At 42.8% G+C, this 15,846-nt stretch overlaps 1 protein-coding gene across 1 annotated transcript in view; it reads left to right on the top strand.

The window, feature by feature from the left end:
* PTPRJ (protein tyrosine phosphatase receptor type J) overlaps window positions 1-12,452 on the top strand; it is a 165,108-nt gene extending 152,656 nt beyond the window's left edge. Inside the window, exons 18-23 of the mRNA XM_082341100.1 lie at window positions 476-549; window positions 655-789; window positions 3,843-3,962; window positions 6,976-7,136; window positions 8,466-8,601; window positions 10,412-12,452. Coding sequence (XP_082197226.1) covers window positions 476-549; window positions 655-789; window positions 3,843-3,962; window positions 6,976-7,136; window positions 8,466-8,601; window positions 10,412-10,570 — 785 coding nt within the window. The 3' untranslated portion in view covers window positions 10,571-12,452. The remainder of the gene's footprint in view (window positions 1-475; window positions 550-654; window positions 790-3,842; window positions 3,963-6,975; window positions 7,137-8,465; window positions 8,602-10,411) is intronic.
* Window positions 12,453-15,846: the final 3,394 nt, after the last annotated feature.

Genomic DNA, 15,846 nt, shown 5'->3' with positions numbered 1-15,846 from the left:
CCATTCACCAGATGAAAGTGCTTGGAAAAATCACTTAATCTCTCTGACCCTCAGTTTCCTCCTCTTTAAAATGGGCACAGAAGCTTGTAGTGTGGTTATGAGGAGTAAATAACATTGCTGAGGGCCTTCCCTGGCTCATGGTACTCACCCAAGGATGGTAATAGTTGGTTTCACCTGAGAAGGCGGTCTGGAGTGGTTAAGACCTTGGGACCTGGTGCCAGGCTGCCCGGGTTCGAACTGTGGCTCTGCCACTGACTAGCTCTGCCCAGGTGATCATGTAACTTCTCTGTGCCATAGTCACATCTGGTGACTGTGGGAATGAAATAAGGTCGTGGATGTAAAACGCCAAGCCATGCAGCTTCAAGGTGTGATGGAGCCCCTGTGTTGCCACTTTGTACTTTTTTCTCTTGTATTCAACTCACCTCATACCTTTGCTTCTATTCTAATATGGAACTTTTTTCTTTGAATGTCACAGACGATATATCCCGTGTCAAACTTTCAGTCCATGCCCATTCAACTGACGACTACATCAATGCCAACTACATGCCTGTAAGTGGAGAGCGGGGCTCATAGTGCTGGCTGGTTAGGAGGAGGTCCTCAGAACTCCTCTTGCTGTCTCTTTGAGGGTGAATATGTGCTACTTTCCATTTTTAGGGCTACCATTCCAAGAAAGATTTTATTGCCACACAAGGACCTTTACCCAACACTTTGAAAGATTTTTGGCGTATGGTTTGGGAGAAAAATGTCTATGCCATTGTCATGTTGACCAAGTGTGTTGAACAGGGAAGGGTAAGTATCTTTTATTTTTATTATGATTCAGTTCAATTCGTTCATTCATATTTACTGTGGTGGGAGGGTATCTTAAAAATGATTTGTCTTTTTTCAAAAAAACACTCCCCCAAACATTAGCACCTCTGTTCTTAGAAGTGTGTTTTCTGACTTTTTCTCCTCTAAGAGAAAAGTTTTAGAAAAACGTTAAAAAAGTCTATGTTATCATTACCTTCCTTTGTGGCCAGTATTCATTAAGTCACTGCTGCTGGCATTAGTGAACAGCAGGGGTTGGGTTAGTGAGGCGGGAGAAGTCACGTGCAGCTCCGTTCTTCATCAGCTCTGTGAATGAGTGCAAGCCCGACCTGCCTCCAAGCAACCAGCTGCACCTGTGAGATGACCAATTTGACCAACTCAGTGATTTTCAAACTTAGTCTAGAGCATTGGGACCCTTTATGCAAAATTTCTGATGTATCCCCAGAGAAGTCTTAGCAGTTCCCTCTCCCGTCTGATGGCCTGGAATCCCCCCAGCCACTTCCATCAAAGATAAGATTTCTTCTAGTAATAAAAATCCCATCTTTCCATAAATGGACCAAGGAGAATTGAAAAACATGGGCTAAATTCAGAAAGCCTGTGCCTGAGGAATAGGACCTAATGTGCTTTCTGAATTTTTTCATGTAGGTTCGTTACTTGAAGAATAGGATAGGAGTCAAGTCCCTTTTCTTTTTGGGCCATGCTAGTTCCCCAACCAGGGGTCAAACCCGTGCCCCGCTGCATTGGAAGGGCAGAATCTTAACTGCTGGACCACCAGGGAAGTCCCAAGGAGTCAAGTCCCTAAGCCAGTGGTTCAGAAACTTTAACGTGCATCAGAGTCACCTGGAGGGTGGTTCCGCCTCCAGAGTTTCTAATTCAGAGGGTCTGGGTGGACCTCCGAGTTGCATTTCTGACAATTCCCGGTGCTGCTCCAGGGTGCATGCTTTGAGTAGCACTATCCCGGAGATAGTGCCAACCTGTCAGGCATCATTTCTTTTTTTCTTCTTTTTTTAATAGTAGAGCTTTTATTTAATTAATTTATTAATTAATTTTTGGCTGCGTTGGGTCTTTGTTGCTGCATGCAGGCTTTCTCTAGTTGTGGCGAGCGGGCTCTAGAGCCCAGGCTCAATAGTTGTGACGCACGGGCATAGTTGCTCTGCGGCATGTGGGATCTTCCCGGACCAGGGCTCGAACCCGTGTCCCCTGCACTGGCAGACAGATTCTTAACCACTGTGCCACCAGGGAAGTCCCTGGGCATCATTTCTTTTAATGTTCTGTTCTTTCACTTTAATTTAGCAGATGTTTATCCAGCCCCAAGTTATGTGTAACGTCCTGTGCTAGGGGCTGGGGTTGGAGGAAGGAAAGGTAACAAAGAACAGTTAAGAGGTGGTTCCCTGGGGCTTCCCTGGTGGTGCAGTGCTTAAGAATCCGCCTGCCAACGCAGGGGACACGGGTTCGAGCTCTGGTCTGGGAAGATCCCACATGCCGCGGAGCAACTTGGCCCGTGAGCCACAATTACTGAGTCTGCGCGTCTGGAGCCTGTGCTCCGCAACAAGAGAGGCCGCGATAGTGAGAGGCCCGCGCACTGCGATGAAGAGTGGCCCCCGCTTGCCACAGCTGGAGAAAGCCCTTGCACAGAAACGAAGACACAACACAGCCATAAATTAATTAATTAATTAATTAAAAAAATAAAAAATCATAAAGAGGTGGTTCCCTTCTTCATATTATTTGTGACACAGAAGGTTGGGTTCTGCACCCACTTCTTGCATTAGAACAGGTTATTATGCAAACGAAAGGCCATTGCTTATGAATGCAAATAAACTTTATGGTGCTGTTGAGCCCAGGGCCTCACACGTGGAACATTCTCCTAAATATCTGTTAGATAAATGAAAACGACATAGTTAAATTAACGAAGAACAAGAAGATGAATTTAATGGGTCCTTGTTCATCATCAGTCGGAAGAGAAGTGGATGTTACTGACGCTGGGTGAAAGGGGAAGAGAGCCAGTGTATTTTCTGCACTAGATTCTCCATATATGTTATTTTTTCCTATGACAGCCCTGTGAGGTGTTATTATTTTATAGATGGGGAAACTGAAGCTTAGAGTTTAAGAACTTACCCACAAGGTAGTAACATAAATCCAGCGGGTAAGAGACAACCTGGGCAAAAGCTCCATGTCAGTATGTGTCCCAGTCCTGTGTTCTTTCTTGGAGCAGTGGTCCAGAAGCCGGGATCTTTTAAAAAATACAGATCCCTGGGTCAGAGTCAGCATCTCTGGAGGTGGGAAGCAGGTATCTGTTTTTAAAGCAAAACAAACCTCCGAGGTGAGTCAGATATCAGTCAGGGTTAGAAACCATTGCAGGAGAGCACACTTTGGAAAGTTTAGAGAGAGAGTGTGTGTATATATGTGTGTGTGTGTTTTCAGTCAGTTACTAAATGGGGATTCAGATAGTCTCAGAGAGCAGTTGTTTCCTGATTTTTATTTCTGTTCACATCTGCCCACTGACTTTATAAAAATCAAAGACCCCCAAATGATTTAATCTGATTCTCTTTACTGGTGTCCATATTTGTATTGCAATTAGTGTGTATCTAAAAGTATTGGGGCAAGTTCTCATTTCTTCTGCTGCTTAGGGTTATAGGTCAGTCAGAGAAGTTTAGTTCAGGGAGCAGTTAGTGGAATGGCTGCTGTAGGGCTGGGGGAGCTGGGTGGGCATGGTGTCCCCTGTGAAGGAACAGCTGCTGCTTAGCTCTGAGTCAGTTTTTGTGCAGAAATGGGGGCTCAGTGTTGGCTAGATCTTCTGATTTTTCAAGAGAAGCCAGAAATCTGGATTTTTATGGGAAAACTCCCAAATTTAAAAGAGTTGTGCAGGAATCATAAATTAAAAAAAAAACACAAAATTCCAAGGGTCAGACAGAACCCACCTAAGGGATGGATTCAGACCCCGGGTGGTGCTAGTTTTCAATATCTGATCTCCTTGTGAGGGTTTCGTGATGGTAGACGGTGTGATCTGAGTCTTTGTATAAAAACACATGTTATTCTAGACCAAATGTGAGGAGTACTGGCCCTACAAGCAGGCTCAGGATTATGGGGACATAACGGTGGCAATGACGTCAGAAATCGTTCTACCAGAATGGACCATCAGAGACTTCACAGTGAAAAATGTAAGTAAGAGGTCAAGAAGGATGTCTCATATAACATTAACATATATTAATCTTGGGGTGATACTTTTTAGGTTGGTATTAACCAATTTTTTTATGCATCAGAATTATAGTTTTGCTTTTTTCTTTACAGAATAAAACAATCCATATCTGCATATACTCTAAGGCAACCCTTTGGCTTTGCTTTCTTAAAGAGAATTTCCTAAGTTGTTCTTAAATAAAGTGAACCTTTTTTTTTTTTTTTAAAGACTTTCTTTTTAAATTTATTTATTTATTTCTTGATTTTTGGCTGTGTTGGGTCTTCGTTTCTGTGCGAGGGCTTTCTCCAGCTGTGACGAGCGGGGGCCACTCCTCATCGCGGTGTGCTGGCCTCTCACTGTCGCGGCCTCTCCCGTTGCGGAGCACAAGCTCCAGACGCGCAGGCTCAGTAGTTGTGGCTCAGGGGCCCAGCTGCTCCGCGGCATGTGGGATCTTCCCAGACCAGGGCTCGAACCCGTGTCCCCTGCATTGGCAGCAGATTCTTAACCACTGTGCCACCAGGGAAGCCCTAAAGTGAATCTTAAGAGCACGGCTCAGCATCTGTACTCCTTTCTTTCCACTTCCAGGTGACCTGCTATAGAATTTTTGTTACAACTCAAGGCCGTTTTGGATTATTTGGTTGGAAATATGACATCAGGAGTGGCTCTTTGCTGTTGGAATAGTTTATAATGACAGTTACAATAATAGGATTCCAGGACATATACACATGGCCTCCCTTCCCCTAAAACGTTATGAAAACAAATGCAGTTAAATTGTGTAGGCATTCTAGGAAGTCAGTTTATGTGTCCTTTTAATTTTTTTAAGGATGTTTAAAAATAGAATCAGTGTCATGAGCAACATTGATATCTTTTGATGGCTGCATAAATCAATATAACCCTCTGCAGTTTATATCAAAGGCATAAAAATATCCATCCCCGTTTGATCTGGTGGTTCCAAGTTTGAGAATCTGCCCTAAAGAAATAATCTGAAATATAGGCAAAGGCTTATTATTCATAAAGGTGAATCTGAGTATTATTTATAATGGGGTGAAAATTTGGAAACCGTGAAAATATCTAGCTTTCGGAGTATAGATAATGAAACTATAGATTATCTAGTCACTGTATCATTATTCAGCTATTAGAAATGATGGCTATGGAGACTGCATAATTACCATGAGGAGAAGTTAGAGTGTAATTAAGTGAAATATACTAGGAGACAAAATTTTATGCACATTATGAATAGTGCGTAAAAGAAAAGCCTGGAAGTAGATTTAGTAGAGTTGCATTTTAGGAGGGGTTGGTGGGCTGGTTTCTAGTTGATGAGAATTATCCTTGAAGATTTCATAAGTCATTTCATGCTACACTGTTGTAGTATATTAACTCTTTGCTAATTGCTATGTCTCAAAGGCTCTGGCCTCCATTAATACTTATTTCAATTCCTCTCCTGGAGATGCCGTCAAAGCAGTTAATCATGTATTGAATGAGTCACATAAATAATGCAGTTCACCATAGCTGAGAATCCCTTAAAATGTCATACTTATTTCTATAGATTTCACCCATTTTAAACAGACTGGCTTATCCTTGGTTGCTTTCACTGCTTGGAGTTCACCCTTGTGGAGGGGAATTGTGGGTAGAATTGTCCACATCATTAAAAAAGTTACTATTATTATTATTTTTATTAACTAAACTCCAGACTTTATTCTAAGTTCATATTTTTCCACTAAAGCCCTTTCCAGTTCAGGATCCAATCCAGGATACCACATGGCATTTAATAAAATATTATTTTTTAATTGTACAAAATGCATGAATATATTTTCCCTTTAAAAAGTGGGAACATAACCGATAGGTCTGAAAGTGTCCTTTGACTGCCACCTCTAAGCCGAGCCTCTTTGCTCTTCTGTGGAGATAATACTGAAAATCTGACCTTCCCCTCAGCTCTCTCCTTCTCCCCTCTTTTCTCTCATGGCTGGTTTCTTTCTTTGGATGAGTACTTATAATTAAATCTGTGAATGTTATGTTCATGCGGGACGGGACTTCACAGTACCCTCTTCCCTCACTGCCCTTTTTTCTTACTGTCTTCCACATTTTGAATAATGTGAATGTACTGCTTTTGTAATGTATATACATTAAAAAAAAAAAAAGCTTCAAAGGGTAGCTGTCATAAAGAAGATGGAAATGTCAGCAGTCCAGATGTAGGTACACACAGGTGAGGCCAGTGCCCAGGTGTAGGCATAATGAGTACAGTTGAATCAGGAATGGGAATGGCCCAGCCTGGGCAGAGTTCTGATAATTAAAGGTATGTGCTTTGGTCCCTGTAGGAAACCAGTCTGTGTAATAACTAACTCTGTTATAATAAGCTTCATTTTCTATTGTCTATCTGAAGTCGAAATAGATGCTTTTTGGGGGGAGCCCTTTCTCAAACCCCTACAGTTCTAAATATTTACTTGGTGCTTGCCAGTTGCCTATCACTTTATTAAATTCTTTGTAAGACGTGAATTATGAGGCAGTTCTTGCCCCGAAGGCACTGACTATCATAGTTGTATTTGTATAAATTCATTTTTGGTCAGTGACATTTCCAGGTGGGTTCAAGGGGTGGGGTTTATGAAGCTCTAAGGAGGTGTAGGTGTAAGAATGTGAGCACATGATTGGCAGGAGGCTGGATTGGAAGGGGAAGATTCTGAACTTAAAATCGAAGGATGAGAGACTTCTGCCTCTGAGCTGAGTGTTAGAGAAGTTGTTTCACTTCTTGGAACCTTTCTCCTCCTTCTTTAAAGGGGGATAGTAAACCCTCCTGCTTGGCATGTTATGAGGATTTGATGAATACATCGAAGTCCCTGCAAGCACTTTATCAGCTGTTGTACCAATGTACAGTTCTAATTTGTGGTCGTAACCACTTCTGCTGAGCTGCCGTTCAGCTGAGCCGTGCAGTTCAGTCTTCAGGTACTGCTTGATCTAGCTTGCCTTGCTGTCTGGATCTTACCTCTTTTCTTGGCTTTTAGATTCAGACAAGTGAGAGTCACCCTCTGCGTCAGTTCCATTTCACCTCCTGGCCTGACCATGGTGTTCCCGACACCACTGACCTGCTCATCAACTTCCGGTACCTTGTTCGTGACTACATGAAGCAGAGTCCCCCTGAGTCACCGATTCTGGTGCACTGCAGGTATGCAGATGGCTGTCCATGTGTGACAGATTTCAAACGTAATTATAAATATGGACACTTTTGAAAAAAAAAAAAAAACCCTAAGAGGGACTGCAATAGGTATTTACAAATTCAAGAAAGGTTTGGATAAGGGACCAATAAAGAAGTAGGGCTTATTCCCTAAGCCTTCAACTTTAGAACGGCGGTCGGCAAACTATAGCCTGTGGGTCAGATCTGGTCACTTGCCTGTATTTAAAAAAAAATCGTAATATATTTTAATTTCTTTCTTATTTATAATATTTTGTTTTGAAATATTTCAACCTTACAAAAGTATGGAGAATAATAACAATTTAATCAAGCACGACATGATGCCATATATGTTTCTTTTTGTTAATAATACATTACAGATACAATTAAAGTCTCTGCTTACTAGTCTTCTATCCCATTCGCCTTCTTACATAGGTGAATGTGGTCCTAAAGTTGGTCTGTATCATTCCCTTCCATACTTTTATATTTTATTACATATGTACGTAACTCTATGGTTTTATATAGCTTTAAACTTTTACCAGATTTTATAAAGTATACATCATTCTGCAACCTGTTTTGTTTAGCATTTTGGTTTGCTGTTTAACAATGTTGAAACACATAACTCTAGTTCATTTTATTTATTTAAAAATATTTTTTCCACATATAAAAACTGCATGTAAATTAATGAATACAACCTGATGAGTTTGGAGATGAGTATACCCCTGTGAAACCATCACCACAGTCTAAGTCACCAGACAGCCAAGTCTGGTTTTGTAAATACAGTATTATTGGAACACAGCCATGTCCATTTGGTTACATATTGTCTATAGTTACTTTTATGCTATAGTGGCAGAAAGAGTGGATTTGCAAAGTCTGCAAAGCTGAAGATATTTACTCTCTGGCCCTTAACAGAAAAAGTTTGCCACCCTCTCCTCCAGAACAATAAGAAATTAGCTTTGAAGCTGAAGGAATTGATTTTAGGACAGAAGAAGGGAGGGACTTTGTTGCCCTCTGGGGAGTAAATTGATGAAACTTGCCATCCTAGATACAGTGGCGACTTGAATGGGACTGAGATTCAAGACACTCTAGCAAGGTGTTTTATTTGTGGCATTTGACATGAAAGTAACTTTAGGACTTGGGCCCCAGTTCTAAGCTAGTACAGTCTGACTTAAAAGGTTTCAATCGAGCCAGTTGGTAATGGTCCTGGGCTTGACCCTCAAAGCCTGATAGCAGAGGAGAGTAAGATATATGTATAAATGGAGAAATGGGAGTTTTACAGTAGAGGTAACCCATGCTGACATGCTCATTTCCCCTTTTTTTCAGTGCTGGGGTGGGAAGGACGGGCACTTTCATTGCCATCGATCGTCTTATCTATCAGATAGAGGACGAGAACACTGTGGATGTGTACGGGATTGTGTACGACCTTCGAATGCACAGGCCTTTAATGGTGCAAACAGAGGTGAGCCCAATGTCTGTGTTTGACAATTCCCCCTTCCCGTCTGTGTTTAAAAGATGGCATCATGTCACACACTTGTGTTAAAATATTCCACCCTTCCAGATCTTTCTGGCTCTTGGCTGTGAGGTGGATTTCTTTCAAGACCTTAAAGTGATGTGGGATTGAACTACCCCACGATACCCGATGCAGTGACATAGTCGTCCTGATAGCAGCAATGCAGCTACAAACCGAGACAGTATCAGGATTCCTCACCTTCCTGCCACTGACTCACCAAATAATCTTAGCAAGTCTCTGAACTTTGGCTTCCGGGTTTTAAACTCATAAAACTGGTCTTTTCAACTCTTGATTTCTAAGAAGGTCTGACCATTCTTAAAATAAGCTAATGAAATGGACTTATCAAATATTAATGATACGAAATAGGATAATGCTGCTTTAAGCTTTAACACAGCAATATATCCTCACCCTGCCTTGTAAATGTTAAAGAACATCAATCATCATAGCTACGGGAGGATGGTGACCAATTGGGAAAATGCATGCTTAATATCTACAGTGTCATTTATGTAAAACTGTTGGCTTTGGCTTTCCCTGAAATGTTCCTGATAAACGATGTGTTCAAGGCATGTTCTCAACATGTGTATTAGGAAATAGCCTTCCTCAAAGCTGTCGGGATGAATGCTCCCTGGCCAGGATAGAGCAGAATATTAATCTTGTATCAGGCCGTCACCCTGAACCAATTCAGAACTCTATGAGTATGTGCTGGGTTTCCGAGTCCAGCAGGGAATGTTCCGGAGGCCTGCGTGCGTTGTGTGCTTTGGGGTGGCGCAGCATGGCTGTGGTGGGAAGAGTGGAAGTCACCTCCTGCGTTGGTGGGGAGAGAGATCTTCTATTTCCTGCTGTAATTAACATATAGAGTCGTAGTTCTCAATCTTTTATCCGCTTTTGAGAAACACAGAAATCTTATACCTGCTTACAAATTTTCTCATCCCTTTTAAAATATTTTGAAAATAATATAAATTTGTTCATATCAAAAAAATTTAACAGTACAGGATTATACAGAGGACATTTTTCTCTTTTACTTTTTCTTCCCCAATTCCACTCCCTAGAGGTAGCTAATGTTTACAGCTTGCATATATCTTTACAGGCTTCTTTATGTACCTCTGTTAAAAAAATGTATACACATACACACACACAGAGAGCATATTTTAAAAACTGGATCTTATTTTGTAGGTAATGCTGCCCTGTGATGTTTTTCTCCTCTAACAGCATTATGAATATCTTTCAGCATACACCCTTTCTTCCTCTTTTTAATGGCTACCTGCAGATTCTGATGTGCTTGCCTGAAGCGTGGGGACCTTCAGGTCTACCCCAATCATTACCCCTGTCTCTACACCCCGTTTAGGATGGGGACCCCCAACTCAGCCCTGATCATCCCCCTTTAACCCACCCCTCTGTTGAGAATCACAGCTTACTCATTCTCCACTTCCTCCCTAGCCAAGAAAACCCTGCTGGACTTTTTAGTGCATTATTTCCTCCACATTCTTTCTTTGCCTTTCCCCAAGACTCTGGTACTTTTCCTTGGTGCCGGGAGGTGCAGGGAGTGCACCGCTCTCATTGAGAACCATTAATGATGAGAACCTTGCTGTCTGTGGTTTCAGATTTCACCACTATGTTACTACCCCTTGACCTACGTGAACTTGGAGTGTTCGCTGTGGGGTGGGTGGGGTTGGAGGGCAGTAATCTGTTTGAAAAAAACCTTGGGTGCTCATCTTTGGGACCTGTGCTCATTTGTTTTCTCTCTTTCTTTTTCTAACAGGACCAGTATGTTTTCCTCAATCAGTGTGTTTTGGATATTATCAGATCCCAGAAGGACTCAAAAGTAGATCTCATCTACCAGAACACAACCGCAATGACAATCTACGAAAACCTTGCACCAATGACCGCGTTCGGAAAGACAAATGGTTACATTGCCTAAATTCCAAAGGAAAACCTTTCTGGAGTTAACCAGACCGTCACACCCACAGCAAAGCAAAATGCCCCGATGTTGACATGTTTTTATATGTCTAGTATCCTAATTCTTTGTTCCGTTTTGTTAGAACTAATTTGAGAGTGTGAAGCTGCACATGTGAAACATGACAAATGAGAAGTTGGGGCTATCAGGGGCTGTGGATGGGTGGTGAGCAAATCAACTATGTTTCTGATTATCAGTGGGATGAGTTCACTCTTTTTTTTTTTTCTTGAGAATTACAGAACACCAGGAAAAGTGAGCTATGATTTTTTTTTTTCTTTTACAAGACATTCTTTTTTAAAAAGACTATTTTATATGATTCACACGCTAAAGCCAGGATTGTGTTAGGTTGAATATATTTTAAGTATCAGAGGTCTATTTTTACCTACTGTATCTTGGAATCTAGCTGATGGAAAATACATAATTGTGGATGATTATCATGTAGGGAGGGCTACGTGGTACCTCTCCTGCCTGGGTTTTCTATTTGAACATGTGCCTTTTCTGAATTATGCTTCCACAGGTAAAACTCAGTAGATCTCTATTTTTGTATTGAATCTCATAATTGGACTATGTGGAATATTTAAACAGTAGTTTAGTATCAGAGGTTCAGCCTTCTCAGTAACATTCCTGTTCTCATTTGATTAGAGGAGATCCTCCCCAACTTCCCCCATCCCCTGTTTTGTGCTCTATTCTTTCTTCCCTTTTCCCCTCCTATTTTTCCCCAAAGACACTTCTGATGGCCACATTTTCTGCCCATTGGTTGAGCAAGAGTGGAAACTAAATTATCACCGTGAGAATTTCGGGGTGGGGGAAGGTCGGGGGGAAGCAGAGGAACCCTTCAGTGACACAATAATCTTTTATTGTCCCCATTTGATCTTTTTTCTCATTTCTGTATGTGGTAAGAAGGATTATTTAAAGGTGCAATATGTGACTTAGTGATTCATGATGCTCTAGGTTTTTAGTAACGTTTTACTCAGGTTGGCATTTTATGTGTCTCTGTGTGTCCGTGTATGTGTGTGTGTTTTTAAAAGCGTGGCAATCTGCGAACACTTCCGTGTGAAAACAGTGTCAGATGAATCCCTCCTTCTGTAGAGTCTACTGGCTTTAGTCTGTATCTGCAGTGACACATACCCGTATCTGCTGTGTATATATATATACTAAGCTCTTAAAACAGTCATTCCTTGGAACTGAGGTGTACAAAGTTTGAATTTGTATCAAAGATGTAATTATTATTTTTAAAACTTCTTTTCACTATACTGCTGCTGTAATTACTTTGATTTTTTAAAGTGTAGATTGATTTTTGTTGTTGTTGTTTTTGGCTTTCAGGTATGTGTAATCCACCGAGAATTTCAGAATCTATGTGGATTTATTTTATTGGTACATAATCTGTAAACTTCTCAAGGCATTAACACGAAAGGATTTGTTTCTTTTTATTTTATATTGTGGCTCAGGTTATATTTTGAAGATGTGTTGAGTTTCTCCTCCAATAGGCAATGAAGTGTACAAGGTCTTATGAAGGAATGACCAAGTCCCTGGAGTCCTGTGGCCGTTTCCCACAGTCATAAATCCTGCTGTAAACATAGGACGATGTGTCCTATTGAAAATGGGAGCGGGGTGCCCTGGTCACCGTGGATCTGTGGGAACCTGTCTCCTGACCCTGCCATGCTCCTTAACTCACCGGCACTTCGATCACTGACTGGACAGTTGGGTATTTTAGGGTCACGAAGGGGGAACCACCGCGTACAGAAAGCCCTTGATTCGGTTCAGAGGTCGAGTGTTGCACGTCTTTTGTCTCCCTCTCCCTTTGAGGTACTGAAAGAAATAAAGGAGAAGTGGTGATGGTGTCGTGTTTTGGGAGAACCTTACTTTCCAAATGGAAACTGCACTTTTTGCTGAATCCTTTGCTCTCTTTGGTAGAAAGCAGTTTGTTCAGTATCAGGCCCTTGGAGGAGTGGGCTGGCCAGGCCAGGCCAGGCTGGGTCCTCCTCTTTGGCTCTGAAGGTCTGCATCAGGGAAGCCGTGCCGTCCCGGGGTGTTGAGTGAAGCTGGGTTTGGGCGACTGCTTCCAAGCCTTCACACTTGGAAGGCTGCCCCTTGCACACAGATCTTGGAGAGTTCCGTAACTTCTTCAGTGGTCCCTGTTCAGGCAGCAGTTCTGTGGGTCACACCCCTTCCCACTCCAATTTGTCAGGAAACCACGGTGATGGGTGCCAGTGTACCAAATCCCATGTAGATGTACGCCCTGCCCACATTACTGCCGCTGCCGTGGGGAAGTCGGAGGGAAGGACTTAACTCGAAAAATTCCTTTAAAAGATGAAAGCAACAATAATCATAAACATATTGTGTCAAAATGCAAAAACCAGAAATCTTCCTCCTGGGATGATCTTGGGAAATGGGCAGCAGCCACTCTCAGACGTCATTCCCAATCCTGGGAGGAAGGCTTGTGGTGGAGAGGCCTGGATTCCAAATGGGCAGGTCACACGAAGGTCACGATGTTTCTCTGCATCCTGAAGAGACCTGGCGATGGGCCAAGGGTGGGGGTGGGGTTTGGTGAGGGTATTTATAGCACAGTGAAAAGGGAAGATTAATGTGTAAATATAAAGGACAGCCGGGCTGGGGGTTGGTCCCAGAAAAGAGAAAGTGCTTTTGAGCTCCCGCCCCCAACCCTTCCAGGAACAATGGAACAGTGAACAATGAACTAAACTTTGAGGAGTCCAGTGGAATCGTGGGGATGGTGTGATCGCCCTTGCTTAGTATTTGACAGTTGCATACAGAAAACCAGCCAGGATGGGATGAGTTAGTTTGGGGGATTTGGGCCATTGATATCTTCTCCCAAGAGCAAGGACGTTTTGTCTGCAAAGTTAAATCTCGTGATGATTGGCACCAGTAGGAAATGACATTTGGGTCTGTTCCCTGTGGCCATGTAACAACCATTAGATTTTGGCATAATTGACTCCACTGGATTTGGGCATCACCAAGTCAGAGGCTCCTGGGTTTGGGGCCAACTCGGCAGATGATTCATGTTCGCTTTTCATCTGGGATGAAAAAGCCTGGTTTTCTTTTGAAATGCTTGATTGCACTTGCTGAGCTAAACAAGTCTTGGTGACTGATGTTGATTTGCCTCCAAAGTCCAAGTTCTGAGTTTTCAGACTATGTGTAGCAGTCGAGTACTTAACATACTGTAGCTTTTTTTCCCTCGGGGGCACCTATGAATAGCATATGTTGATGTGGACTCTAAAACTGTAATTTTCTTGTAACTATTTTGGAATGATGCATATTTCTAATGTTTGTTATACTTGTACAGAGTATTGCTGTTGGTTGCTTTTTTTTTTTTGGTTTGTTTTTTAAGGAAAAAAATGGCCTGAAAAAAACATTTTTAAAAAGACTTATAAATACCAAATATAAAAAATGTCAACACATTATGCCTCTGTTTGACTTTCCCCCTCCTTGCTTTATGTCCAAATCATTTCGCTTATCCAGCGGTTTAGTTTCCTGCATTCAGCTGGGGCATCCTTAACAAAAACACGTTTCCCTTGGGATTTTCCCACATCCTTTTGGTTTGCTAGGGCTGCTGTAGCAAAGTACAACAGACTGGGGGGGCTTAAACAACAGAAATTTATCATCTCACAGTTCTGGAGGCTAGAAGTCTGAGATCAAGGTGTCAGCAGGTTGGTTTCCTCTGAGGCCTCTCTCCTTGGCTGGTGGACGACCATCTCCCCCTTTGTCTTCACATGGTCGTCCCTCTGTGTGTCCTAATCTCCTCTTCTTATAAGGACAGCAGTCACAGTGGATTACAGCCCACTCTAATGACCTCATTTTACCTTACTTACCTCTTGAAAGAGTCTGTCTCCAAGTACAGTTGCATTCAGAGGCACTGGGCGTTAGGACTTTAACATACGAACTTTGGGGGCACATAATTCAGCCCGAAACACACACGGAGGGTGATGAAGTGGAGACCTGGGGGAAGCGAGTGTGCAGCTAAGGTGTGGCTACCTGTGCTCACAGAGGGTCGGACGTGGGTCTGCAGATGGACAGACACCCACTTGGGGGTGGCTTATATGCCTTAGGCAAGCCTCCAGGATTTTTAGAGGGTTTTCTGGTTGGTGGATTTGGGGAATCTCAGAACTGCTGGGAGACTGTGGCAGTTTGGGTACTTTTTCTTTCATCTCGCTCCCTTATGCCTTGATGCAAACTCTAAGTAGACTGAGATGATTCTAAGATCTCCCTTATTCCTCTTGCCTGAAACAAATTAATCCATTCAACAGTGATGTACTGAGTACCTACTATACACCAGCCACTGTACCTTGGTGGCTGAAGGTTCTACCGTGAACAAAATGGACAGAAATCTCTGCCCTCACGGAAGTTACATCCTGGTAAGAGGAGGCAGACAAACAACATAGCGTAAATAAAATCTTTAGTATGTTAGATGATGAAAATATGGAGAAAAATAGCATTTCACACCCAGACGCACCAACTGGTTTTCACACACAAGGCAGCGCAGCTACATCGTGTCAAGGAGGAAGTGTCGCCACACACTCTCCACTCAACCCTTGCCTTATTTACTGTTTGGACGGCGGCAGTGCCCACTCCTCGGGTCCATCAGGGACACAAAGGGTGAACGCAGCACAAGTCCTGCCCGTAAGAAGCGGACAGTCTAGAGGGAGGGGCCAGGGGCACGTGTGATGCAAATGCACAACAAACCCCACGAAATACTGGAGGCGATAAAGGAACAGGTGATAGGGGTCCCAGGAGCATAAGGGGGTGGTATGTGAGCCAAGTCTTAAGCAGGATTTTAGTTGGAGGATATAAGGGGGGAGGCAGGGGGTGAACGTGCCCTCTTGGAGGATGGTGAGGGCTTCAGGATGAGGGCGTGCAGGGAGGGGTGAGGTGAGGTGAGGTCAGGTTGTGCCTGATGACCCTGGCAGGGAAGAGCCCTAGGATTGTAAGCCAGGTTGATTAAAACCGTCTCACCTTTAAGACGCTGCACCAGGCGTGTGTGTATGTGTGTGTACATAAGTAAACTTACACACAGACATATACACACAATTTTGCCTTCTCTATTTTCTTTGCATGGAAACTGCACGGTAGTCACAAGGGTGAGTGACCACAATAGGATGGAAGGAAGGACACCACCAGACCCTTGACTAGTTAGTGGGAGTAAAGGGTATATTTTCTTGCACAGAACAGGCCACACTGTAGCACGTTCAGTGGGAGACACGTTTGCCCGGGCCTCCAGGTCCCAC

Source organism: Balaenoptera borealis (genome assembly GCF_965194805.1).
Source record: "Balaenoptera borealis genome assembly, chromosome: 11".
In the NCBI taxonomy this organism is placed as follows: domain Eukaryota; kingdom Metazoa; phylum Chordata; class Mammalia; order Artiodactyla; family Balaenopteridae; genus Balaenoptera; species Balaenoptera borealis.
The sequence above is the reverse complement of the archived record's forward strand: the minus strand, read 5'-3'. Positions and strand labels throughout refer to the sequence as shown.